The sequence below is a fragment of the Oncorhynchus kisutch genome, linkage group LG19 (genome assembly GCF_002021735.2).
Source record: "Oncorhynchus kisutch isolate 150728-3 linkage group LG19, Okis_V2, whole genome shotgun sequence".
In the NCBI taxonomy this organism is placed as follows: Eukaryota; Metazoa; Chordata; class Actinopteri; order Salmoniformes; family Salmonidae; genus Oncorhynchus; species Oncorhynchus kisutch.
This window is the reverse complement of record NC_034192.2, coordinates 12943699-12970055: the sequence shown is the minus strand read 5'-3', so window position 1 is coordinate 12970055 and position 26357 is coordinate 12943699. Positions and strand designations below refer to the sequence as shown.

Genomic DNA, 26357 nt, shown 5'->3' with positions numbered 1-26357 from the left:
TACACATACAGAAGTTTCAAATATACAGTGTTGTAACAATGTACAAATGGTTAAAGTACACAGGGGAAAATAAATAAGCATAAATATGGGTTGTATTTACAATGGTGTTTGTTTTTCACTAGTTGCCCTTTTCTTGTGGCAACAGGTCACAAATCTTGCTGCTGTGATGGCACACTGTGGAATTTCACCCAGTAGATATGGGAGTTTATCAAAATTGGATATGTTTTTGAATTCTTTGTGGATCTGTGTAATCTGAGCGAAATATGTCTCTCTAATATGGTCATACATTGGGCAGGAGGTTAGGAAGTGCAGCTCAGTTTCCACCTCATTTTGTGGGCAGTAAGCACATAGCCTGTCTTCTCTTGAGAGCCATGTCTGCCTACGGCGGCCTTTCTCAATAGCAAGGCTATGCTCACTAAGTCTGTACATAGTCAACACTTTCCTTAAGTTTGGGTCAGTCACAGTGGTCAGGTATTCTGCCATTGTGTACTCTCTGTTTAGGGCCAAATAGCATTCTAGTTTGCTCAGTTTTTTTGTTAATTCTTTCCAATGTGTCAAGTAATTATCTTTTTGTTTTCTCATGATTTGGTTGGGTCTAATTGTGCTGCTGTCCTTTGGCTCTGTGAGGGGTGTTTGTGTTTGTGAACAGAGCCCCAGGACCAGCTTGCTTAGAGGACTCTTCCCAGGTTCATCCCTCTGTAGGTGATGGCTTTGTTATGGAAGGTTTGGGAATCGCTTCCTTTTAGGTGGTGATAGAATTTAACAGCTCTTTTCTGGATTTTGATAATTAGTGGGTATCGGCCTAATTCTGCTATGCATGCATTATTTGGTGTTCTACGTTGTACACGGAGGATATTTTTGTAGAATTCTGCATGCAGAGTCTCAATTTGGTGTTTGTCCCATTTTGTGAAGTCTTGGTTGGTGAGCGGACCCCAGACCTCACAACCATAAAGGGCAACGGGCTCTATGACTGATTCAAGTATTTTTTGCCAGATTCTAATTGGTATGTTGAAATGTATGTTCCTTTTGATGGCATAGAATGCCCTTCTTGCCTTGTCTCTCATATTTTTCACAGCTTTGTGGACGTTACCTGTGGCGCTGATGTTTAGGCCAAGGTATGTATAGTTTTTTGTGTATTCTAGGGCAACAGTGTCTAGATGGAATTTGTATTTGTGGTCCTGGTGACTGGACCTTTTTTGGTCTTACTGAGATTTACTGTCAGGGCCCAGGTCTGACAGAATCTGTGCAGAAGATCTAGGTGCTGCTGTAGGCCCTCCTTGGTTGGTGACAGAAGCACCAGATCATCAGCAAACAGTAGACATTTGACTTTGGATTCTAGTAGGGTGAGGCCGGGTGCTGCAGACTTTTCTAGTGCCTGCGCCAATTCGTTGATATATATGTTGAAGAGGGTGGGGCTTAAGCTGCATCCCTGTCTCACCCCACGACCCTGTGTGAAGAAATGTGTGTGTTTTTTGCCAATTTTAACCGCACACTTTGTTTGTGTACATGGATTTTATAATCTCTCTCTCTCTTTCTCTCTCTCTCTCACTCTCTCTCACTACTTCAATCTCTCTCTTTCAATCTCCCACTCTCGACATGCAATGTACAGGTGTATACAGCCAAAGCAAAAGACTTTCAGATTCAAGTCATCAGGAAACCTCTCTCTGTCACACAAAGGTGTTTCTGTTTGTTGTTTGGTCGGATTATGCTGATTATGAGTTCGAAGTGTGTCATGCGACATTAGTTAGCCGGTCAGCAAAGTTTAAAATATACTTATTTATGTAGCTTTCATGTTAAACCCTTAAATGACCATGACATAGCCTATATTTAGCTATTTTATAGCTTTTTAAACAGCCAGGCTGTCACGCCTTGACCTTGGCTCCCTTTTATGCCTGTATTTTGGTTTGGTCGGGGCGTGAGTTGGGGTGGGCTATCTATGTTGTTTTTCTATGTTTTCTTTGTGTTTGGCCTGGTATGGTTCCCAATCAGTGGCAGCTGTCTTTTGTTGTCTCTGATTGAGAACCATACTTAGGTAGCCTGTTCCCACCTGGTGTTTGTGGGTAGTTGTTTCCTGTTTTGTGTTGTGTCACCTTTCAGGACTGTTTCGATTTTCGTTGTTTCACTTTGTTATTTTGTATTTCGTGTTCAGTTATATTAAATGAACACGGACACTTACCACGCTGCGTTTTGGTCCGATCTTTCCTGTTCATCAGATGATGAAGATCGTGACACAGGCTATTCAGTTGTATGACAAGACATGTGACAACTAACATTGACATATTCACACATTCACAGAACCGAGAAAAGCTTTGTCTGAATAAATAAGGCAAGATAGATGTGTAAAGATCGTGGATCTCTTCAATTCCACAGCCCTCCACTCAAATAGGGGATTTAGCACTTACTGTACAGACAAATACCACCTGAGGGCAGGCTCGGGCTGCACTTCACTCTGACTGGTGAGGCATCAGTCCTTGGCACCAAGGACGCGCTGTGTATGGATCAAAACTGGCATGGACCAAAACTGGTGCACATGGAACAACGAGCTATTACATTCAATAATCTGTTAATACCAGCACTTTCATTTATAAAGCACTCAAAACGATTATTTTTTCTTTACAAATCAAATCAAATTGAATTGAATACAGACTGTACATGGGAGTAGGGGTAAAAGTGACTAGGCAATCAGGACAGATAATAAACAGAGTATCAGCAGTGTATGGGAACATGTGTTTATGTGTTAGCGTTGGTGGCGTCAATATGCGTGTGTGTGTGTGTTTTGTGTGTATGAGCGTGTGTAGTGTGTGTGCGTGTGCGTGCGTTGGAGTGTCAATGTAGTACGTGTGAGTGTGTGGGTAGAGTCTAGTGAGTGTGCATAGAGCCAGGGCAAGAGAGTCCGTGCAAAACAACCAAGATACATGAGTAATAAAGGGCATCAGTGTAAATTGTCCATGTAGCAAATGTTAGGGTTACCAATGGTACATGACTGTAATATTATTACACATTGGACGCACTAAAACATCATCAGACCTACCTCTCTTCTGCACACCATGCTGCAAACTCATGACAAGTCATTACTAAAAGCTGATTGGCTTAGAGACCAGTGAGGCAGGGTGAAGGATGAGGTTGAGGAAATTAGCATACTGGAGGGTCATAAATGTGACAAGTTATAAAAAGTCTTGGTGCTGAGAACCTCTTTATATAGACATTTGTTTTGCACTCACAGTAGCCGCCTGGTCTATCTCAAACATCAGCATTTTACAACATTTTATTTAGCCTTTATTTGAGCAGGGAGTCCCACTGAGATCAAGGTCTCTTTTGCAAGGGGGCTCTGCATAAGATACCTTATCTGGTATTCAGATAAGAATAGGTGGACAGTATTGAAAAAGTCAGGGACCTATTTGTTGCACTTTTGGATCTCCTAGCTGAACTCAGAGGTGGGGGTTGCCTGCAGGTCAAGTACTGAGGTGAGGTTGTACAAAGAGCAGTTATTTCAGACGGAGGACTGTGCCCTGCAGACTGCAGTACATCGCCACCAGAACCAAACAAGCAGAACCTGCGAGGACCAACCAACTGCAAATAGAAACGCCAGTTTTCACTCCAGAAGGAGACATTTAAAGGGATTTTTCTTTAACTTTCATTAAGACTTCATGTCACGCCAAAAAAAACGTTAAAAGGGACAAACAAGCCAGCTTCTCTGCGCTGAAACCGAACCCAGGCGAGCAGTCCCCGATGAGGCTGGAGGCCGCGGCAAGGATGGACCTTATCAAGAAGCTATGGAGAGCACGCAAGCTGATCCTGGTGGTGCTGATCCCGCTGTCGCTGCTGCCGTTGCCCCTCATCCACCCCACCAGCGTGAGTGCCCGACTTCATCATATCATAGCATGACTAATATTGCGCATGGGTAGGCTATCGGCATTGTTCTTCCGAGTTAGCGTACAGTACATGAAGCAGAATAAAATTGGGGGTGAGAACAGCTGTAAGTGTCTTTATGATTATAATGAGCCATAATACATACCCACAGTGCAAATATTTCGATTTACCTCATATTCTATTAATGCTTTGCTGATGGAGACTTGTTTTACGCATTATTTATGCAATCGGCGTCTGTGCGTAAAGTGCACCATTCCGCGTGTTTACACTTCACAGTAGGGTGCATTGTTGTACAGCGGTTGGCACCACAGGCGGCAGGGAGAAGGGGAATCTGTGCCAAGCTATTCGGTTATATAACTCAGCTCAGCTATGTGGGGACGGGTCTGGTCGTTCTGTTTGCCTAGAACCCCCTGCGGTTCCAGAATGCCCTCTCACCAATTACAGAATTTGTCAAGTTCAGAGAGGGACAGAACAATGGAGCATGTGGCCAGCTGCAGCTACAGAACCCCTCGTGCTCTGTTTCCTGTGTCAGCCTGAGAGAATTGTACTAATGTGCCTCTCTGGGTTCAAACCCAGGTTTTTTACACCGGGACTGTGTTAGCCCACTGAACTAAAGCCTAGTCTTCAGGGTCCTTATTCATTATGATCTGAATCGCTAAACTGATCCTGGATCAGCACTCCTAGTCTGAGACGCTTTATGAGTACTGGCCCCTGGTCTCAGGCAAGGTTAGGGATCCTCCTTATCTCTGACAGCAGGATGAACTCAGCTCCTTGGGGTTTGAGTCAGGAGAAAATAATGTCTGTCTAATGAGCAGATTAACTGACCGAACTGTGTTCAGAGATTATCAGTAGAGATCATCATATGAAGGAATGCAAAACAGTGTTTCTTTTTAATCATCGTTGTTTCTCCAGAGGAAGATAAGGGTTGATTTTAACTAATGAGTGAATCCATTCTTTCTGTGGTCATCTGGGAAAAAATCTCACCGTCAACACTGATGAACAGTTATCCAGATTAATCATCTTTATAAAAGCATTTGGCCTTGATGAAGAGATAACATGAATGCCTGAAAAGCCATCTCCTTTCGTTGATCTCGTCACTCACTTAAGGGTCATGTTGAGTCATGGTCTGAAAGGTGAAGTGACAATGCAACCTCCAGATGTGGACAGAAACTGTCTGCTGAGTCACCTTTGACCTCTTGAGAAGTGCTTGCTCATATCACACAGCCCATCCATACACATGTCAGATTGGAGAAACAAATTGACCATTTAGCAATTGACCATTTAGAAACATATTTCCCTACTATCTAACCAAAAGAAACCTGTCGGTAAATACGAGATACCCCATGATCGCCTCAATAACCCAGTTCTCTGATGAAACTGGAAAAAGGATGAGATTTTGAGTGAGTTTATTGATTCATTGAAAGTCCATTCATTGCATGGCAGTTCTCTACTGTGTGACAACCTCTGATCAATGATCTCTTGGGATCACTGATTGTCTCTGTCCCCAGTCTCCTGAATGACCGAGATCAGACTTCACATCCCGTATATGACAAACACTAACTACTGGGAGATAGTCAGGATCACCTCAGTTTCCTGGGGCAAAACCTGGGGACGCTTTCCCTGTGGCCAAAGTACATTATTACTGGACATGCCCAGTAGATCACAGAAAGGGGGTGTTGTGTTCCCACCTGGGGCGGTGTGGTCAGGACTGGGCATGTCTAGTAGGGCACATGTGGAGAACATGCCCAGGCAGGTGCTAGTGGCCAGGGTTGGTGGCTGCTGCCTCAAAGGCACCATAGAGGGGCCAAATAGTCTCTGTGTGATACACAGCAATATCCAACATTGTTTTCAATGAGCGGTTACACTACCAGTGTGTGTATGTGTGTGTGTGTGTGTGCATTGCTGGACAGTCCGATGGCGTGTGTGTGTATGTATAGCTGATATATTGCCAGACCCCTTCACCTCGCTGGCTAGACATTCTCTACTCGACCGGGAGTTACACGGTTACACTAGTCAGACAAGTGCCTGACACATCACCTGTATGCCACATATTATGGAAAGGGGAGATTTCTAAGGCTTCCTCACTTACGCATGATAAGTTGCCGCTGGTGGTCCCGTAGGAGTACTGTACGCTACCCCGTCTATGGTAACCAAGGATCATTCAGTGTGGTCAAAGATATTCATCTATTTTTTGATGAAAAGCCGTCTCAAGTTTCCAGAAAGCAAAAAAATGTTAAACAGGTACATTTGAATGAAGGACATAACAAATCCCATTTTGATTAGACTGTTAGATTGGAATTTGGATGGGCTCTTTCACAAACTGAGCACATTCTCCATTGTTTCCATGGCAAATAAATGGTGCTGAAAGGTGAATAAGGAGGTTCGGTCTCACGGTAACTTAGGAACTGATAGATGCACACACACACACACGCTACTATTTGAATGTTTTTAAATGTATGTACATTGTAAAGTCTTTTGTCTGTGATGTATTTTGCGTTATGTGTCGGACCCCAGTAGGACTAGCTGTCTCCATTGGTGTCGGGTCCTAATCAATCCAATCAAATCAAAATCACTTTCTTTCAGGCAACAGTATTATTGCACTCCGATAAACTCAGACAAATGAACCCTGACAATATGTGGGACCTAGCAATGAGTTTGTTTGACCAGCATTTCACATCAAGTTAAACATTGACGTATATTAAATAATTGACTGTGCTTTTATGATAAGAAACGTTAGGATACAATACAGGCATAAATGTATGAGGTATGGCCCTTGGCAAACTGCATTGTTGCATAAAAGCCCAATCCCTTGTCTCTTCCCTATGTCTCACCCCCTGTGTCTCTGTCCCCGGTGTCTCTGTCCCATGTAGGAGGCCTGCTGTGCGTACGTGTTGATAGTGACAGCGGTGTACTGGGTATCAGAGGCTGTACCCCTGGGAGCTGCTGCCCTCGTACCAGCCTTCCTATACCCGCTGTTCGGAGTGCTCAAGTCCAGCGAGGTCAGTAAACTATCACTCACTCTAATCTCTCTTTTTCTCGCTCTCTGCTAAGGGCACTGAGGACCAGGAGCGCACACACACACATACACTGAAAAAAAACATAAACAGAACATGCAACCATTTAAAATATTTTACTGAGTTACAGTTCAAATAAAGAAGTCTGTCATTCGAAATATATTCATTAGGCCCTAATCTATGGATTTCACATGACTTGGTCACAGATACCTTAAAAAAAAAAGTAGGGGCGTGGATCAGAAAACCAGTCAGTATCTGGTGTCCACCATTTGCCTCACGCAGAGCGACACATCTCCTTTGCATAGTTGATCAGGCTGTTGATTGTGGCCTGTGGAATGTTGTCCCACTCCTCTTCAATGGCTGTGTGAAGTTGCTGGATATTGGCGGGAACTAGATCCCTGTCATACACGTCGATCCAGAGCATCCCAAACATGCTCAATAGGTGACATGTCTGGTGAGTTTGCAGGCCATGGAAGAACTGGGACATGTTCAGCTTCCAGGAATTATGCACAGATCCTTGCAACATGGGGCTGTGCATTATCATGCTGAAACACGAGTTGATGGCGGTGGGTGAATGGCATGACAATGGGCCTCAGGATCCCATCAGAATATCCCTCTGCATTCAAATTGCCATCGATAAAATGCAGTTGTGTTCATTGCCCTAGCATATGCCTGCCCATACCCCCATACCCTGCACTTTGTTGACAACATTGACATCAGCAATCCGCTCGCCCACACAACATCATACACATGGTCTGTGTTTGTGAGGCCGCTTGTACGTACTGACAAATTATCTCGGTTTATGGTAGATAAATGAACATTAAATTATCTGGCAACAGCTCTGGTGGACATTCCTGCAGTGAGTACGACAATTGCATGCTCCCTCAAAACTTGAGACATCTGTGGCATTGTTCTGTGTGACAAAACTGCATAGTTTATAGTGGCCTTTTATTATCCTCAGCACAAAGTGCACCTGTGTAATGATCATGCTGTTTAATCAGCTTCTTAATATGCAACACCTGTCAGGTAGATTGATTATCTTGGCAAAGGAGAAATGTTCACTAACAGGGATGTAAACAAATTTGTGCACAACATTTTAGAGAAATAAGCATTTTGTGCATATGGAACATTTCTGGGATCTTTTATTTCAGCTCATGAAACATGGTACCAATACTTTACATCTTGCATTTGTTTTATTTTTGTTCAGTGTAGAAACACAAATGTACATTCAAACCAAAAATATTTATTTTCGAATAATTCTTGTTCAACTGTAAATACGGTAATCTGAGCACCTGACTCCCACTACGGCCAAATGAACTTGTATGTATTTAACTAGGCAATTCAGTTAATAACAAATTCTTATTTACAATGACGGCCTACCAAAGGCAAAAGGCCTCCTACAGGGATGGGATTAGAAATTAAAATGTATTAAATTAAAATCTAGGACAAACACACACAGCTACATGTGTGGACTAGATGGATGTGAAGCGTATGGATGGATGCTTTCTAGGAAGAACCTGAGAAGTCCCGTCCCATTGCTTTGTAATGCCTCTGTGATGACTGAAAGGGAAGTAGGTTGACCCAATCCCACTCTGAGGAAACAAACAAAAAACTCAGCATTGTTGTTGACACCTGGTTTACACTCGCTAAATGTAGCCTCACGTGTGAACTAACAACCACAGACGATGTACTTGTACAGCACCTTCTAAGGTGTCTCTAAAGGCTTCATGAAGTCTTAAAAGTTATCCTTCATTCATTATCCTTAGTCTGACCTTTCACCTATATTCTTAATTCACCATCCTCCTCTCTTGTTATGTAAAGAGACGGTCATGATGTCACAGACCCATGTAAACAGGTGAGTGACTCACTCGTTCTGATAACCTGACATCATCAGATCATCAGTTATCACGAGGTGTCTGTATGCTAACGTCTAATATAATACAGGAAGCATGGTCGTCAGAACCTCTCTGTTCGTCTCCAGTGAAACACTTATCACTGAGATGATGGCCTCATGTACTGATCAGAGTAACCCATTAACCGCTGCTGCACAGGAAATGGTCTGTCATTAAACCAACCCCAAGTGGTCCCAATGACCACCATTAATGGTTCCCTCTCCTCACTATGTCAGTGTTACATAAAAAAATAACCACTGAGTTGCTCATGTGATCTGATCGCATGTTCAAAACCTGCCAAAGAAGGCTATTAGTGTTATTATAAGCTCTTGTAATCGTGTTTGGTAAATATCCACGTTTTTCTGCAACTCTTTGCTCTGATGACTAGACTTGTGTACTGTACTTAGTGCAGCTCTCTCACACCTCACCTTGCCTCGCCAATGGGATTGCTTTACCTCAGTTTTAACCTGGCACAAACAAGAAGGTGTTACGTGGAAAACCTTCCCCCTGCTCACTCTCATGCCGTGCTATGATTTTTGGGTCACATTTTTGGTTCGTATGCCTCCCATTGCAAATGTTTGGAAAGGAGCAAAGCTCAGACGTGTTGATCCAACTGATCCATCTGAGCCCATCCTGGAGTACAGTATGTTCTTCCCAGAACTCAACCGGTTCTGATTAAAAATGAGAACTAGACAGAGACTGGAGAGAAGTCATGATGGTTAGGAATATCTAGTCTAGTTCCAATAACCACAAAAGGTCAGTTCTCTGTAGTTAGAGGTCATGACCTGTGGTGGTATACAACAATATACTGACTAGTGACCATGTCATAAACAGCCAGATTAACAACAATGAATCCAGGTGTGCGTTCGTGCGAGCCACATGTAAGGGTTGAGTGTATATGTACGTATAGAGTGCTATAAATACTGTGTGGTTGTCTTTGGTACAGGTAGCTGCAGAGTACTGTAAGGACACCACTCTGCTGCTGATGGGGGTGATCTGTCTGGCGGCCTCCATAGAGAAATGGAACCTCCACAAACGCATCGCTTTACGCATGGTCATGATTGCCGGAGCCAAGCCTGGCATGTAAGTACGCAGCTACCATGACACACACGTGCGTGCACACACGAAAGCATATATAAATCAATTACACACACACCCTCAACTTCTCCTCTCTCCTGTGTGTATTCTCAGGTTGGTGCTGGGTTTCATGTGCTGTACGGTGTTCCTGTCCATGTGGCTCAGTAACACCTCCACTACTGCCATGGTGATGCCCATCGCTGAGGCCGTCCTGCAGCAGCTCATCAGCACCGGCGTGGCTGACACCCAGGAAGACTCCGAAACCGTCGAGGCCACTGAGGACGACTGCCTCGGCGGTATGGCTGCCCTTTCACTGCCTGCAGTAAACATCTCAGTGACATGATAAATTGTACATCGCTACAATCGTTAAACGGTTTTATGTTGCTCCTTTGCAGACAAGGAAGAGAATCTAGAAAAGAACCAACTGGAGCGTCTGTATCGCAGAGACAGGTAAGACCTGGGGAGCTTTTGAGACAGTCACTGAAGAATCACATACAATACAGTCTTGCAGTCCACATCATGAAAACAACTTCATTGTTGTTCTTTTGAACGTGTTGTGTTTTATCCACAGCTGCGTGAAGCAGGAGCTCTGCACTCTGACTGAGGTGAGATCATCAACCTTTGAAAATCTGTGTAAAAATATCTGTTGTTCCATTCTCTTACTTCAACGTCAATTCTCCATTGTGTGTTTTGTTCTCTCAGTTGCCGACTGTGGAGACTAACGGGACTGGTAGGAAGGCCAGTAAGACCAGTCTGGGCCAATTGTCCCTAAAGCAGACCAACGGACAATTGCCATCGGTCAGTAGACACACTCACTACACTCAGAGGCATAACCAGGGTTTGAGTTTTGGTGAAGCTCGGAAAGGCAGGTCTTAGTGGTTAGAGCGTTGGGCCAGTGACTGAACGGTTGCTAGATCGAACCCCCGAGCTGACAAGGTAAAAATCTGTCGTTCTGCCCCTGAACAAGGCAGTTAACCCACTGTTCCTAGGCCATAAGAATTTGTTCTTATCTGACTTGCCGAGTTAAATAAAGGTCAAATAAAATACATTTAAAATCAATATCCCCCCTCCCAATATATGAAGAAAAAAAAGTTGAAGCTAATTTATTGCTATTTGGAAAACAGCAAAAACGAGCAAAAATGACCCCAGACATTAGCACCTTGGCTGCTGTAGGTTAATTCACCTCAATCAATCTACAAACACATCTGTAATGTTATACCCCTGAAAGGAAAGAAATTATCAACAGCCACATCACTGGCTATTTTAGTAGCCTACTCTCTGTAAAAGCAACGTTTTTATGAGAACTTAGTATCCTTGGGACGTCCCTACCCCATTGAGTTGACATTTAAAATGGTTAAGGTTAGGTAGGGGTTTTGGTTAAGGTTATGATTGGGGGTTAGGTTTAGGGTATGGACGTACCAAGGATCCCAATAAGCAATGGTTCATTAATACTAGCCAAAGCTCTTCAATGCAATAGAAATCTCTGCTGGCAGCTAGCCACCTGACTGACATATCTACATCACAGGCTGGTGGCACCTTAATTGGGAAGGACGGGCTCGCGGTAATGGCTGGAGCGGAATTAGTGTAATGTTATCAAATAAAAGAACTCCACTATCACATGGTTTCCATGTGTTTGATTCCATTCCATTTGCTCTGTTCCAGCCATCATTATGAGCCGTCCTCCCCTCAGCACTCTCCACTGATCTACATACACTGCTCAAAAAAATAAGGGGAACACTAAAATAACACATCCTAGATCTGAATGAATGAAATATTCTTATTAAATACTTTATTCTTTACATAGTTGAATGTGCTGACAACAAAATCACAAAAATTATCAATGGAAATCAAATCCATCAAGTCTGGATTTGGAGTCACACTCAAAATTAAAGTGGAAAACCACACTACTGCTGATCCAACTTTGATGTAATGTCCTTAAAACAAGTCAAAATGAGGCTCAGTAGTGTGTGTGGCCTCCACGTGCCTGTATGACCTCCCTACAACGCCTGGGCATGCTCCTGATGAGGTGGCGGATGGTCTCCTGAGGGAACTCCTTCCAGACCATCTGCCAACTCCTGGACAGTCTGTGGTGCAATGTGGCGTTGGTGGATGGAGCGAGACATGATGTCCCAGATGTGCTCAATTGGATTCAGGTCTGGGGAACGGGCGGGCCAGTCCATAGCATCAATGCCTTCCTCTTGCAGGAACTGCTGACACACTCCAGGCACATGAGGTCTAGCATTGTCTTGCATTAGGAGGAACCAAGGGCCAACCGCACCAGCATATGGTCTCACAAGGGGTCTGAGGATCTCATCTCGGTACCTAATGGCAGTCAGGCTACCTCTAGCGAGCACATGGAGGGCTGTGCGGCCCCCCAATGAAATGCCACCCCACACCATGGCTGACCCACATCCTCCTCATGCTGGAGGATGTTGCAGGCAGCAGAACGTTCTCCACGGCGTCTCCAGACTCTGTCACGTTCGTCATGTGTTCAGTGTGAATCTGCTTTCACCTGTGAAGAGCACAGGGCGCCAGTGGCGAATTTGCCAATCTTGGTGTTCTCTGGCAAATGCCAAACGTCCTGCACGGTGTCGGGCCGTCGGGCCCTCATACCACCCTCATGGAGTCTGTTTCTGACTGTTTGAGCAGACATGCTCATTTGTGGCCTGCTGGAGGTCATTTTGCAGGGCTCTGGCAGTACTCCTCCTGCTCCTCCTTGCACAAAGGCGGAGATAGCGTTCCTGCTGCTGGGTTGTTGCCCTCCTACGGCCTCCTCCACGTCTCCTGATGTACTGGCCTGTCTCCTGGTAGCGCCTCCATGCTCTGGACACTACGCTGACAGACACAGCAAACCTTCTTGCCACAGCTCGCATTGATGTGCCATCGTGGATGAGCTGTACTAGCTGAGCCACTTGTGTGGATTGTACACTCCATCTCATGCTACCACTAGAGTGAAAGCACCGCCAGCATTCAAAAGTGACCAAAACATCAGCCAGGAAGCATAGGAACTGAGAAGTGGTCTTTGGTCACCACCTGCAGAACCACTCCTTTATTGGGGGTGTCTTGCTAATTGCCTATAATTTCCACCTGTTGTCTATTCCATTTGCACAACAGCATGTGACATTTATTGTCAATCAGTGTTGCTTCCTAAGTGAACAATTTGATTTCACACAAGTGTGATTGACTTGGAGTTTCATTGTGTTGTTTAAGTGTTCCCTTAATTTTTTTGAGAAGTGTAGCTATACATATCTATACGTGACTACCAGTTGTGCACGCATTCTCAGAAAGTAGTTTTTTGTTTCTTTGGGGATGCCTATAGACACGGCAGGAGTCGCAAGACAATTTTAAAATTGCCTTTTGACCGGCATCTCGCGAACACACTATCAGCAGCGTCTACAGTTTTGCCAACTTCTCTAGTAAGCCAACTTCGAGCTGGGGTAGTGCGTTTCACGTCTCAGGCCCTCAGTCTGTGACGCGAGAGGGCAGAGTTAACCGTTTGAGAGAGTGGTCAATGTGCTGCTAAAAAAATGCAAATCCAGGAAGCAAATCCAGAGGACGCATGCGACCATAACTAACAAACCACTGTTCATGATTCCACTCATTCGCAAAGAAGCAGGCTCAATGAAAACTCGATCAAATCAAGAATATAAGCGTTCTGAGCTTTGACCAACGCTGGGAGAAATATTTAGATTTTGACCCATTATTTATTTTCTTTATTGTGTACAAAATACAAATGTATATACATGTACAGTGGGGAGAACAAGTATTTGATACACTGCCGATTTTGCAGGTTTTCCTACGTACAAAGCATGTAGAGGTCTGTAATTTTGATCATGGGTAAACTTCAACTGTGAGAGACGGAATCTAAAACAAAAGTCCAGAAAATCACATTGTATGATTTTTAAGTAATTATTAATTATTAATATTGCATGACATAAGTATTTGATACATCAGAAAAGCAGAACTTAATATTTGGTACAGAAACCTTTGTTTGCAATTACAGAGATCATACCTTTCCTGTAGTTCTTGGTTTGCACACACTGCAGCAAGGATTTTGGCCACTCCTCCATACAGACCTTCTCCAGATCCTTCAGGTTTCGGGGCTGTTGCTGGGCAATACGGACTTTCAGCTCCCTCCAAAGATTCTCTATTGGGTTCAGGTCTGGAGACTGGCTAGGCCACTCCAGGACCTTGAGATGCTTCTTATGGAGGCACTCCTTAGTTGCCCTGGCTGTGTTTTGGGTCTTTGTCATGCTGGAAGACCCAGCCACGACCCATCTTCAATGCTCTTACAGAGGGAAGGAGGTTGTTGGCCAAGATCTCGCGACACATGGCCCCATCCATCCTCCCCTCAATACGGTGCAGTCGTCCTGTCCCCTTTGCAGAAAAGCATCCCCAAAGAATGATGTTTCCTCCTCCATGCTTCACAGTTCGGATGGTGTTCTTGGGGTTGTACTCATCCTTCTTCTTCCTCCAAACACGGCGAGTGGAGTTTAGACCAAAAAGCTATATTTTTGTCTCATCAGACCACATGACCTTCTCCCATTCCTCCTCTGGATCATACAGATGGTCATTGGCAAACTTCAGACGGGCCTGGACATGCGTTGGCTTGAGCAGGGGGACCTTGCGTGCACTGCAGGATTTTAATCCATGACGGCGTAGTATGTTACTAATGGTTTTCTTTGAGACTCTGGTCCCAGCTCTCTTCAGGTCATTGACCAGGTCCTGCCATGTAGTTCTGGGCTGATCCCTCACCTTCCTCATGATCAATGGTGCCCCACAAGGTGAGATCTTGCATGGAGCCCTAGACCGAGGGTGATAGACCGTCATCTTGAACTTCTTCCAAGCTCACCAAGCTGCTTGCCTATTGTCCTGTAGCCCATCCCAGCCTTGTGCAGGTCTACAATTTTATCCCTGATGTCCTTACACAGCTCTCTGGTCTTGGCCATTGTGGAGAGGTTGGAGTCTGTTTGATTGAGTGTGTGGACAGGTGTCTTTTATACAGGTAACGATTTCAAACAGGTGCAGTTAATACAGGTAATGAGTGGAGAACAGGAGGGCTTCTTAAAGAAAAACTAACAGGTCTGTGAGAGCCGGAATTCTTACTGGTTGGTAGGTGATCAAATACTTATGTCATGCAATAAAATGCAAATTAATTACTTAAAATCATACAATGTGATTTTCTGGATTTTTGTTTTAGATTCCGTATCTCACAGTTGAAGTGTACCTATGATAAAAAAATGACAGACCTCTACATGCTTTGTAAGTAGGAAAACCGGCAAAATCGGAAGTGTATCAAATACTTGTTCTCTCCACTGCACATGTTTTTTCCTCCCCCACAAACAGTGACTCACTATACTTGCTCCTCTCTCCGTTCCAGACAGCGATCAGCATCCCAGAGCCTAAGAAGGAGAAGGAGAGCAAGAACTCTCGCTATCCCACCAAGAGAGATCATATGATCTGTAAATGTCTCTCTCTCAGCATCACGTACGCAGCCACCATTGGAGGCCTCATCACCATCACTGGCACCTCCACCAACCTTATCTTCGCCGAACAGTTCAACAAGTAAGCTACATTACCATAGACTGCATTGAATGCTGTTCAATAGGTACAATACCTGGTAAATACGCCATGGCCTATCAATACACTAGCAGACAAATATCCCATGTGTAACAGTATTTCCAACCTGGGCTCGAACCAGAGACCCTCTGAACATATCGAAAACAGGCACCCACGAAGCATCGTCACCTATCGCGCCACAAATGCCACGGCCCTTGCAGAGCAAGGGGGAAAAAACGTTCAAAGTCTCCGAGCATATGACGTCACCAATTGAAACGCTACAGTGTGCACCGCTAACTAGCTAGCTAGCTAGCTAGCTCACACATAGTCTATTAATATCAAATAAAATTGATTTATTTTGCCCTTCTTACATCAGCTGATATCTGAAAGTGCTGAACAGAAACCCGGCCTAAAACCCCAAACAGCAAGCAATGCCGGTGTAGAAGCACGGTGGCTAGGAAAAACTCCCTAGAAAGGCCAAAACCTAGGAAGAAACTTAGAGAAGAACCAGGCTATGAGGGGTGGCCAGTCCTCTTCTGGCTGTGCCGGGTGGAGATAATAACAGAACATGGCCAAGATGTTCAAATGTTCATAAATTACCAGCATGGTCAAATAATAGTAAGGACTGTGAACAGGTCAGGGTTCCATAGCCGAAGGCAGAACAGTTGAAACTGTAGAAGCAGCACGGCCAGGTGGACTGGGGACACCAAGGAGTCATCATGCCAGGCAGTCCTGTTGCATGGTCCTAGGGCTCAGGTCCTCAGAGAGAGAGAGAGAGAGAAAGAAAGAAAGCAATGTTACGTAAATGGAAAAAAGCTGTCCTGGAAAAAACCAGTCTTGATATGTTCGTCAAAAGAGAGACCAGGGTCCAGAGTAGGTCCTTCACAGTTTTATTTGAGATGACTGTACAAAAACAATAGTGGTCCTAAAACAGAACCTTGAGGAACACCGAAATTTACAGTTGATTTGTCAGAGGACAAACCATTCACAGAGACACACTGATATCTTTCCGACAGATAAGATCTAAACCAGGCCAGAACTTCTCCGTGTAGACCAATTTGGGTTCCCAATCTCTCCAAAAGAATGTGGTGATCTATGGTATCAAAAGCAGCACTAAGGTCTAGGAGCATGAGGACAGATGGAGAGCCTGGGTCTGACGCCATTATAAGGTCATTTACCACCTTCACAAGTGCAGTCTCAGTGCTATGATGGGGTCTAAACCCAGACTGAAGTATTTCGTATACATTGTTTGTCTTCAGGAAGGCAGTGACAGCTTTTTCTAAAATTTCTGAGAGGAATGGAAGATTCGATATAGGCCGATAGTTTTTTATATTTTCTGGGTCAAGGTATGGATTTTTCAAGTGAGGCTTTATTACTGCCACTTTTAGTGAGTTTGCTACACATCCAGTGGATAAAGAGACGTTTATTACGTTCAACATAGGAGGGCCAAGCTCTTTCAGTCGTTTAGTTGGAATAGGCAGCTTGAAGGTTTAGAGGCCATGATTATTTTCATTATTGTGTCAAGAGATATAGTACTAAAACACTTGAGTGTCTCCCTTGATCCTAGGTCCTGGCAGAGTTGTGCAGACTCGGGACAATTGAGCTTTGGAGGAATACGCAGATTTAAAGAAGAGTCCGTCATTTGCTTTCTCAAAGATGTTCATGAATTTATTACTGCTGAAGTGAAAGCCATCCTCTCTTTGGGGAATGCTGCTTTTTAGTTAGCTTTGCGAAACAGTATCAAAAATACATTTAGGATTGTTCTTATCTTCCTCAATTAAGTTGGAAAAATAGGATGATCGAGCAGCAGTGAGGGCTCTTCGATACTGCACGGTACTGTCTTTCCAAGCTAGTCGGAATACTTCCAGTTCGGTGTGGCGCCATTTCCGTTCCAATTTTCTGGAAGCTTGCTTCAGAGCTCTGGTATTTTCTGTATACCAGGGAGCTACTTTCTTATGACAAATGTTTTTAGTTTTTAGGGGTGCAACTGCATCTAGGGTATTGTGTAAGGTTAAATTGAGTTCCTCAGTTAGGTGGTTAACTGACTTTTGTCCTCTGACGTCCTTGGGTAGGCAGAGTGAGTCTGGAAGGGCATCAAGGAGTCTTTGGGTTGTCTGAGAATGTATAGCATGACATTTGATGCTCCTTGGTTGGGGTCTGAGTAGATTGTTTGCTGCGTTTGCTAACATAATAAAATGGTGGTCCGATAGTCCAGGATTATGAGGAAAAACATTAAGATCCACAACATTTATTCCATGGGACAAAACTACATCCAGAGTATGACTGTGACAGTGAGTAGTTCCAGAGACATGTTGGACAAAACCCACTGAGTCGATGATGGCTCCGAAAGCCTTTTGGAGTGGGTCTGTGGACTTTTCCATGTGAATATTAAAATCACCAAAAATTAGAATATTATCTGCTATGACTACAAGGTCCGATAGGAATTCAGGGAACTCAGTCAGGAACGCTGTATATGGCCCATAAGGCCTGTAAATAGTAGGCTGCATAGATTTCATGACTTGAAGCTCAAAAGACGAAAACGTCTGGGGTTTTTTGTAAATTGAAATTTTCTATCGGAAATGTTAGCAACACCTCCGCCTTTGCGGGATGCACGGGGATATAGTCACTAGTGTAACCAGGAGGTGAGGCCTCATTTAATACAGTAAATTCATCAGGCTTAAGCCATGTTTCAGTCAGGCCAATCACATCAAGATTATGATCAGTGATTAGTTCATTGACTATAACTGCCTTGGAAGTGAGGGATCTAACATTAAGTACCCCTATTTTGAGATGTGAGGTATCACGATCTCTTTCAATAATGTCAGGAATGGAGGTCTTAATTCTAGTGAGATTGCTAAGGCGAACACCGCCATGTTTAGTTTTGCCCAACCTAGGTCGAGGCACAGACACGGTCTCAATGTGGATAGCTGAGCTGACTACACTGACTGTGCTAGTGGCAGACTCCACTAAGCTGGCAGGCTGGCTAACAGCCTGCTGCCTGGCCTGCACCCTATTTCATTATGGAGCTAGGGGAGTTAGAGCCCTGTCCATATTCGTAGATAAGATGAGAGCACCCCTCCAGCTAGGATGGAGTCCGTCACTCCTCAACAGGCCAGGGTTAGTCCTGTTTGTGGGTGAGTCCCAGAAAGAGGGCCAATTATCTACAAATTCTATCTTATGAGAGGGCCAGAAAACAGTTTACAACCAGCGATTGAGTTGTGAGACTGCTGTAGAGTTCATCACTCCCCCTAACTGGGAGGGGTCCAGAGACAATTACTCGTTGCCAACACATCTTTCTAGCTGATTTACATGTTTGTTTGTTCTGATTTTATGTTGCAGTACCACACATTGCTCACTACTAGATACAATACCTGACTAACACCCCCATGCACTGTCAATATCTTCCAAATAACAATCTGTTATTTCTGTCTCAGTGAAACTTACATGGATATATAAAGATAGTTAACTTGTGAGTATAGTTCATCTATTCAAGGTCTTGTGAGTGGAAACGTGAACATTGTGAGAACTTTGTGCAACTTCCGGCATACGTTTACAGTGAACACTGAGGCTGTACCCTTAGCGTTTTAGACAGTAACCAATAGGCTATTGTGGCTATTTGAGCATAATGCAGGCCTTACCAACAAAACCAATGGAGCACATCCCATAACATTTTCATATGGAAATAACTTTTGATTTCTATGATATAGCCTACAGTAACCTATATGTGGTGTTTAATGCTGGCATACATTGCATGTAACTTTTGAAAACTTTTTTTTTACATGATGAAGGGCTTGACATTAATTCATGATTTTTTACTTGGTCTGTAACACCATGGGCCAAATAGCTGACTGTAAATTGCATTGTATTGTGTGGTATGATGCAAGAAACCACTTTACAAAATAAAATGTATTATTATTACCAGATAATTAGACAATGTCGGCTACCCATCTGCCTATTGGCTTATTTGCATATTCAAACCCTGTCTCAAAATGAAACACTGCCCCTTTAATTAAGACAAAAGCTTTTCACGGCAATGGCTTTTTAAAAACCGCTTGAAATGTAGCTTACACGTTTTGTGCTGTTGTAGGAAGCAGTAACTCCCATCAGACCACATTTCATGTGTCCCTACCCCCGCATGGCATTTCTTCTGTGCTGCAGGCCTGGAGGAAGTGCGCGGCACCAGCGCAGTTTAGAGGGAACATAGAATTATCCATGTCATGTTTAACTCAGTGACAGAGGGTGTCAGGGTCCATAGGAAACAAAAGGACAAAGAGGCCTGGGATTGATGGATTGAAGGATTGGTGTAAACCCTTTCAACAATCCAACAAAGCCGATTTCCTGGGCACTTTAATAAACCAGCTAGGCTAAGCCAGGGAAAACGGACTCTTTTCATGTAAAAGTAACTCGGACTGTAAATATCAGACTTCCTTCTCTCCCAGTCTATCCCCCTCCTTTCCTCCCTTCCCAGTGCAAGTAAAATATGTGAGACCCGGTTTAGCAACTCCTTCACGTCTAGCCCGGTCAAACTGGGGCCCAGATTGTGTGAGTCAGGGGGTTTTCTGGTGATCCCCCAAAAGATTATTTATTGTCTTGAGTAGCTATAACAGGTCCACACTGGTGAAACCTAACCCTGTAGGCATTTGTATCCTGCTATTGCGGGAACAGGCACTTCCAACAGAGCAATGTTCACAACAACACCAGACCAGACCCATCCTCTTCAACACCAGTATGCAGATTTTGTCAAAGCAGTCAATCGTCTGCAAAATTATTTAGTATTATTAGTATTATATTATATTGATAGTCAAATGTGGTAATACAAATAACTAATGATACTCAATATATTCTGCCTTGCACCTAATATGCAATGAGACCAGACTCCAAAAGATCCCCTCAACATCAATAGTCATTATTTCAGGATTTTGGGATACTTCAGGATTTTGGCAATTAAGCCCTTTATCGACCTCCCCAGAGTCCGATGTACTCATGAATAGCATTTTTATATCTGCACACAGAGACATAAAATTGATATATGTACAAGTCCATCTGACTGTGTGTGTGTAAACAGGACCTTGGCCGGTACTTCCACATGGAAAAAGGAATGAAACCCCTCAATAACCCTTGACCGCAGACAGTGTGTGTGTGTGTGTGTGTGGGGGGGGGGGGGGGACACAAGATATCGAACAGCAGAGCAAGTATACGAAGAAGAAGCAGTGAGTCAGCTTGTCTTTCAGCAAACAGAGATGTTACCATATCTCTGCCCAGTATTGACAACTACTAGATATCCTTCCACATAGGCCAGAGGCAGAAAATAGACCTGAACGTATTCATTGTGTGGTCAATTTTTAATTTTTAATTTTATTTCACCTTTATTTAACCAGGTAGGCTAGTTGAGAAGAAGTTCTCATTTACAACTGCGACCTGGCCAAGATAAAGCAAAGCAGTGTGAACAGACAACACAAAGTTACACATGGAGTAAACAATAAACAAGTCAATAACACAGTAGAAAAAAAGAGTCTATATACATTGTGTGCAAAAGGCATGAGGAGGTAGGCGAATAATTACAATTTAGCAGATTAACACTGGAGTGATAAATTATCAAATGGTCATGTGCAGGTAGAGATACTGGTGTGCAAAAGAGCAGAAAAGTAAATAAATAAAAACAGTATGGGGATGAGGTAGGTAAATTGGGTGGGCTATTTACCGATGGACTATGTACAGCTGCAGCAATCGGTTAGCTGCTCAGATAGCAGATGTTTAAAGTTGGTGAGGGAGATGAAAGTCTCCAACTTCAGCGATTTTGCAATTCGTTCAATGACCTGCAGATGTCCTGTTTTGATCATGATCAAAAGAAAAGGGTTGATGGTTAGTTTCTGCTGGTTCAAAGGTTGTAGTAGTGACCCCTCCTTGAGTCTGTAATGACTTGTGATACTGAGGATATCCCTAGTGGGTCTTCAAACCCAGAACTACATCTCCCGTAATTCCATCAGATGCTCCATTGGGTTCTGGGAGAGATGTATGAGATAAGATACTAACGAGACTAGTGAAGTCTCCACCCCTCTAAAAGGAAACTCTAAACCAAAGCCCCTCCACTTCCAAAAACATATTCTGCTTCAAATCTGTGCTTCAAATCCAAGCCCACATTTTAAGCACAACCTTGAGGTTGTTCCAACCCTGAAACATCTAAATAACCAGAAAACACCGGAGCAACTGTTTCTCTTTTGTTGTCGCATCCATTTGGTCCATGAGAGATTACCCTGCAACTAGCAGTCCATCACCATAGACATGACACCAAAAAGGTCAGATTCTGAACCTCTTGGCTAGATTGCTGGTGTTATACTATGAGGACAATACCCTTACCGATTGTGAGGTGCATTTGGTTTAACGTTAACCGTGCTCTCTATCTCCTCCCATCACTAACTATTCTCTCTCTCTCTCTCTCTCCCCCCTTGCAGTCGCTACCCGGATGCGAAGGTGATCAACTTTGGGACCTGGTTCATCTTCAGTTTCCCCATCGCGATCATCATGCTGCTGCTGACCTGGGTCTGGCTGCACTTCCTCTTCCTCGGCTGCAAGTAAGCACCTCGCATGCATGCATGCGAAATGGAGGAAGACACGCACGCGCACACACACACACGTTGTGCAGTTATCTCAGTGATATTAACCTTACCGTGTTGTTGTGTGTCCAGTTTCAGGGAGACATGCTCGTTGAGTAAAAAGCGTAAGACGAGGAGAGAGATGCTGTCAGAGAGGAAGATCCACGACGAGTACATAAAGCTCGGGCCCATCAGGTGATCTTTAGACTCTTTTTCCAGTTATAGCTGGGACAAGATACTCACTGTACAGCCATATTTGAGGACTAATTGACTAAAAGCTGAAGGAAAACAATAACACTGACCTGTGCGTTGCCTCTCTTGTGCTGTAGCTATCCAGAGGTGGTGACAGGAGTGTTCTTCATCCTGATGACTCTGCTGTGGTTCACCAGAGAACCAGGCTTCGTACCCGGGTGGACGTCGCTGTTCGAGAAGTGCGTAGCCACCCTTTTGTAGTGTACTATCAAAGGGGGGAAAATGGCGCACTATTAACGGAATAGGGTACCATTCCAAATGCAGTCTCTCTCATTGAGACTAACCTCGAATAAGGAAGGTTAGATTTTTTTTAAACAGCCTTGTTAAATGTAGTGTTCTGTTTCCGCAGGAAAGGCTACAGGACCGACGCCACTGTCTCTGTGCTGCTGGGCTTCCTGCTCTTCCTCATCCCGGCCCGGCGGCCCTTCTCTCGGGCCCCCAGAACCACAGCAGGGGGCGGTTCCACAGAAAGAGACCCAGACCCCCTGGCCCCCATGATCACCTGGAAGGACTTCCAGAATCTCATGCCCTGGGAGATCGTCATCCTTGTGGGAGGGGGCTACGCCTTGGCTGCTGGCTGCAAGGTACCAGGTTATACAGTATACTGTACAAACAACATGTAGCTACTCACCACAGGGCGGATAGCTTAGGATGACAACCATCTCAAACGGCCTAGTTCATGCTGCAAGGTAACATACGGGAGCTTTAATATGGATACTAGGCTATATACACTATACCAGGGCTTCTTCAACTAGAGTTCGGAACCCAAAGTGGGCCCTGGGCATGTGAGAGGTGGGTCGCAAATTATGAGAGTACATCTATAATCACACACTATTTCATCCTAATTTGGGTCAATAGAGGACAATTTGGGTCACGGGAGGACGGTCAATGTCTCATTTGGGACCCGATTTGAAAAGGTTTTACAACCAAATCTCTATGTAAATGGGATGTTATAGAAGGTTCCAGACACTTTTTTTTTTGTTATTTCACGTTTTTGAGAAACTTCCCCTAAACAGCAAATCACTTCCTAATTATTGTTGTGTAAAACATAAGGCTCCAAAAACACCCAAATACATCCTTTTAGAAAAGACAAAGTTCTCAGTATAGTGACGCAGGTCTTTAGATGTTGTACACATGAAACGTTTTATTTTATTTGACCTTTATTAAACCAGGCAAGTCAGTTAAGAACAAATTCTTATTTAGAGTGGCGGCCTAGGAACAGTGGGTTAACTGCCTGTTCAGGGGCAGAACAACAGATTTTTACCTTGTCAGCTCAGGGATTTGAACTTGCAACCTTTCGGTTACTGACCCAACGCTCTAACCACTAGGCTACCTGCTGCCCCATTGCGGGTTACAGTATATACTGTATATACGTTACTGTGTGAGCTATGAAGTTGCGTCACAATCTATATTACAGACATTCGGCATGGTGTGTGTCTGATCATGTGGTGTGTGTGTGTGTCTGGTCATTGTGTGTGTGTTCAGGTGTCAGGGCTGAGTGTGTGGATTGGCAGACAGCTGGAGCCGATGAGTGGTCTCCCCCCGTGGATGGTCACGCTGCTGGCCTGCCTGCTCGTCTCTGCGGTTACAGAGTTCGCCAGCAACCCTGCTACTCTCACCGTGTTCCTACCTATCCTCTCTGCTCTGGTAAGAATAACAGTCATTCTCTGTCAGTCTTCTCTACCTTTCCTCTCGATCGTCTCTGGTAAGAAGCACACTCTGCTCTAGAGAGAACCACAGTCATGGTCTATTCTCTCTTCCCTTACTATCCCCTCTATCGCTGAGAGCCCGTGAAGAAAAACCTAAACCCCATCCATCAATTTCTCAGCTCGATCCCGAGTGTCCTCAAATAGCCTACACACTTCTACTCTCTTCTCTCAACATCAACACAACCATCTGCTTGCCTCCTCTCTCTGTGCCACTGTCAATGTTATTGAAAACACTCCGAGACACCCTGTTCCTTTGCCTGACACTCAGTTATGTGACCTCTCTCCTCTCGCTCCCTCTCAGTCCGAGACCCTGAAGATCAACCCTCTCCACACACTCATCCCCGCCACCATGTGTGTGTCATTTGGGGTCATGCTGCCCGTCGGGAACCCCCCCAACGCCATAGTGTTCAGTTACGGACACGTGCAGATCAGCGACATGGTGAGACACAAACACATAAGCACCAACCCCACTGGGACGGGAGTGCACAGTGCCAAGCAGAATCAAAGGCCGTTGTTGCAATAACACGCAATTCTGCATGTTTTTATGTAACACTCCTATTATACAAGATTATAAAACAGATTTATTTAATAGTCATAATACCTTTTAATGACCAGCAATCAGTCACTATAACTAGAGCCCTGTGTTCTGCGCAATCATGTGACATGCCTGGATCTGAACCTTTTCATTTACAGCTTTTTCATCAAACTGTCCGCTGTTTCCTTTTTCCATCAGATGGTCCAGCACCATCCTCAGACAATTTCTTTCATTTTTGGTGTAGTTCTCATATCTGGATAAATGCAAGTTGTCGTCACATGCTCAAGTACATTGAAATGCTTCATTTGCAAGCTCCACCCAACAGTGCCGTAATCAACATCAAAATAGTATACCTGATAAAAATATATAGAGTAAAGAAGACATGAGAAATAAGAGGACTTGCTAAGTCACATAATTGCACAAAAACACAGGGCCTTAAATAGAACACAGAGGCTCAGGCACATACTGTAGCTCTTCAATAATAAAAGTGAGAGAACAGGTACATCTGTCTTACCCAGTGTTGTTGTTGTCTGTCTCAGGTGAAGGCAGGCTTTGGGGTGAATCTGATTGGTGTTCTAGTGGTGATGCTGGCCATAACGACCTGGGGTGTGCCCCTCTTCAACCTGACTGAGTTCCCAGACTGGGCCATCGACAGGAACGTCACTGGCAGCTTATAACCACGCGGGGGTGCAGACAGTCGCACAGAGAGAGAGAGAGAGGGGCAGAGAGCGGAAGAATGCAGAAGACGCCTCTAAACAGAGACACTCGCCGTCTCTTTTACTGTAAATGCCAAATTGAAAGGGACTGAGGCTTATACCTTCAGCCGGGCTGGTAACTTCTGAGAATCGTGCAGGTTGGGGAAGACTGAGTGGAAGAAGCACCACAAAGGAGGAGTCGCAGGGGCTCTATTCATAGGCGGCCCAATTCTTTTTTTTTTTTTTTTACCACTAATTGGTATTTTGACCAATCAAGATCAGATATTTTGCCAATAAATTCCACAAAATATCTGAATTGGGTTGCCTGTGTAAACACAGCCAAAAGTAGCATGGAATAGACTCCGACTCTAGTCAATATTGCCTTTTACTCCATATTACTGTATGTTGCTGTAAGTGTTACGTTTTATAGCGGTTCTAATCTCTCCAACACATAGCCCACCAAAAGAAAAAACATTTGATTCACACATGACGAGACACAGCATTACTGCATGTCACATAATATTCCTATAGGTTCCGCTAGCACAATAACCACAAAAACAGCATTCTATGCCTATGACACCGCTAACTCGGAGTATACTCTATATTTACAGTAGTATACAATCTTCACGGTGTTACATCCTGGATCCCTACTGTTAGTGTGCTGAAACACCCTATATAGGTCACTACTATTGACCAGAGCCATGGAGAATAAGGTATCAAGGCAGACAAAAGAAACCAGAGAGAAAACTGCAGAGTAAAAGTGCCTCTCCAATCAATAGCCAAATCATGAGCTGTCTGTCGCTATGACGACAGGGCAAAGTGTACATAATTGTAGACCATATGACTTGTATAAAATGCTTTATATTTTGTTGTTGTTGAACCAATTGAAATGTAACCGTGTGCCTTTTTTTTGTACCTTATTCACTGTCGCCATGAGAACGTAGGCGCGTTAAGCAATCTAAATCCCACATCTCGGTCTAGTTCATACGTTGTGGTTCATACGTTGTGGTTTTAGGAGAAGGATCTAGAACCTTTGTAAATACATGCCAACTTGTGATATAAAAGATGTGCCGTGTGTCAAACCAATCCGACGAAGTGTAACGTTCATCATTAACGTCGTGGTTCCACTCGTAGTCAACTCACTCAGAATAGGCCCAGATT

The 26357-nt window shown here is 44.1% G+C and overlaps 1 protein-coding gene across 1 annotated transcript; it reads left to right on the top strand.

Moving 5' to 3' along the window:
- The first annotated feature begins 3198 nt into the window (after positions 1 to 3198).
- LOC109864326 (solute carrier family 13 member 4-like) lies at positions 3199 to 26282 on the top strand. Its single transcript, XM_020452046.2, has 15 exons — positions 3199 to 3852; positions 6741 to 6869; positions 9723 to 9859; positions 9968 to 10149; positions 10249 to 10303; positions 10425 to 10458; positions 10556 to 10651; positions 15234 to 15418; positions 21865 to 21984; positions 22099 to 22200; positions 22335 to 22436; positions 22607 to 22841; positions 23743 to 23904; positions 24268 to 24405; positions 25041 to 26282. Exons 1-15 carry the CDS (start codon positions 3730 to 3732, stop codon positions 25176 to 25178), a joined length of 1938 nt encoding a protein of 645 aa, XP_020307635.1. The 5' UTR covers positions 3199 to 3729; the 3' UTR covers positions 25179 to 26282.
- The last annotated feature ends 75 nt before the right edge of the window (positions 26283 to 26357 follow it).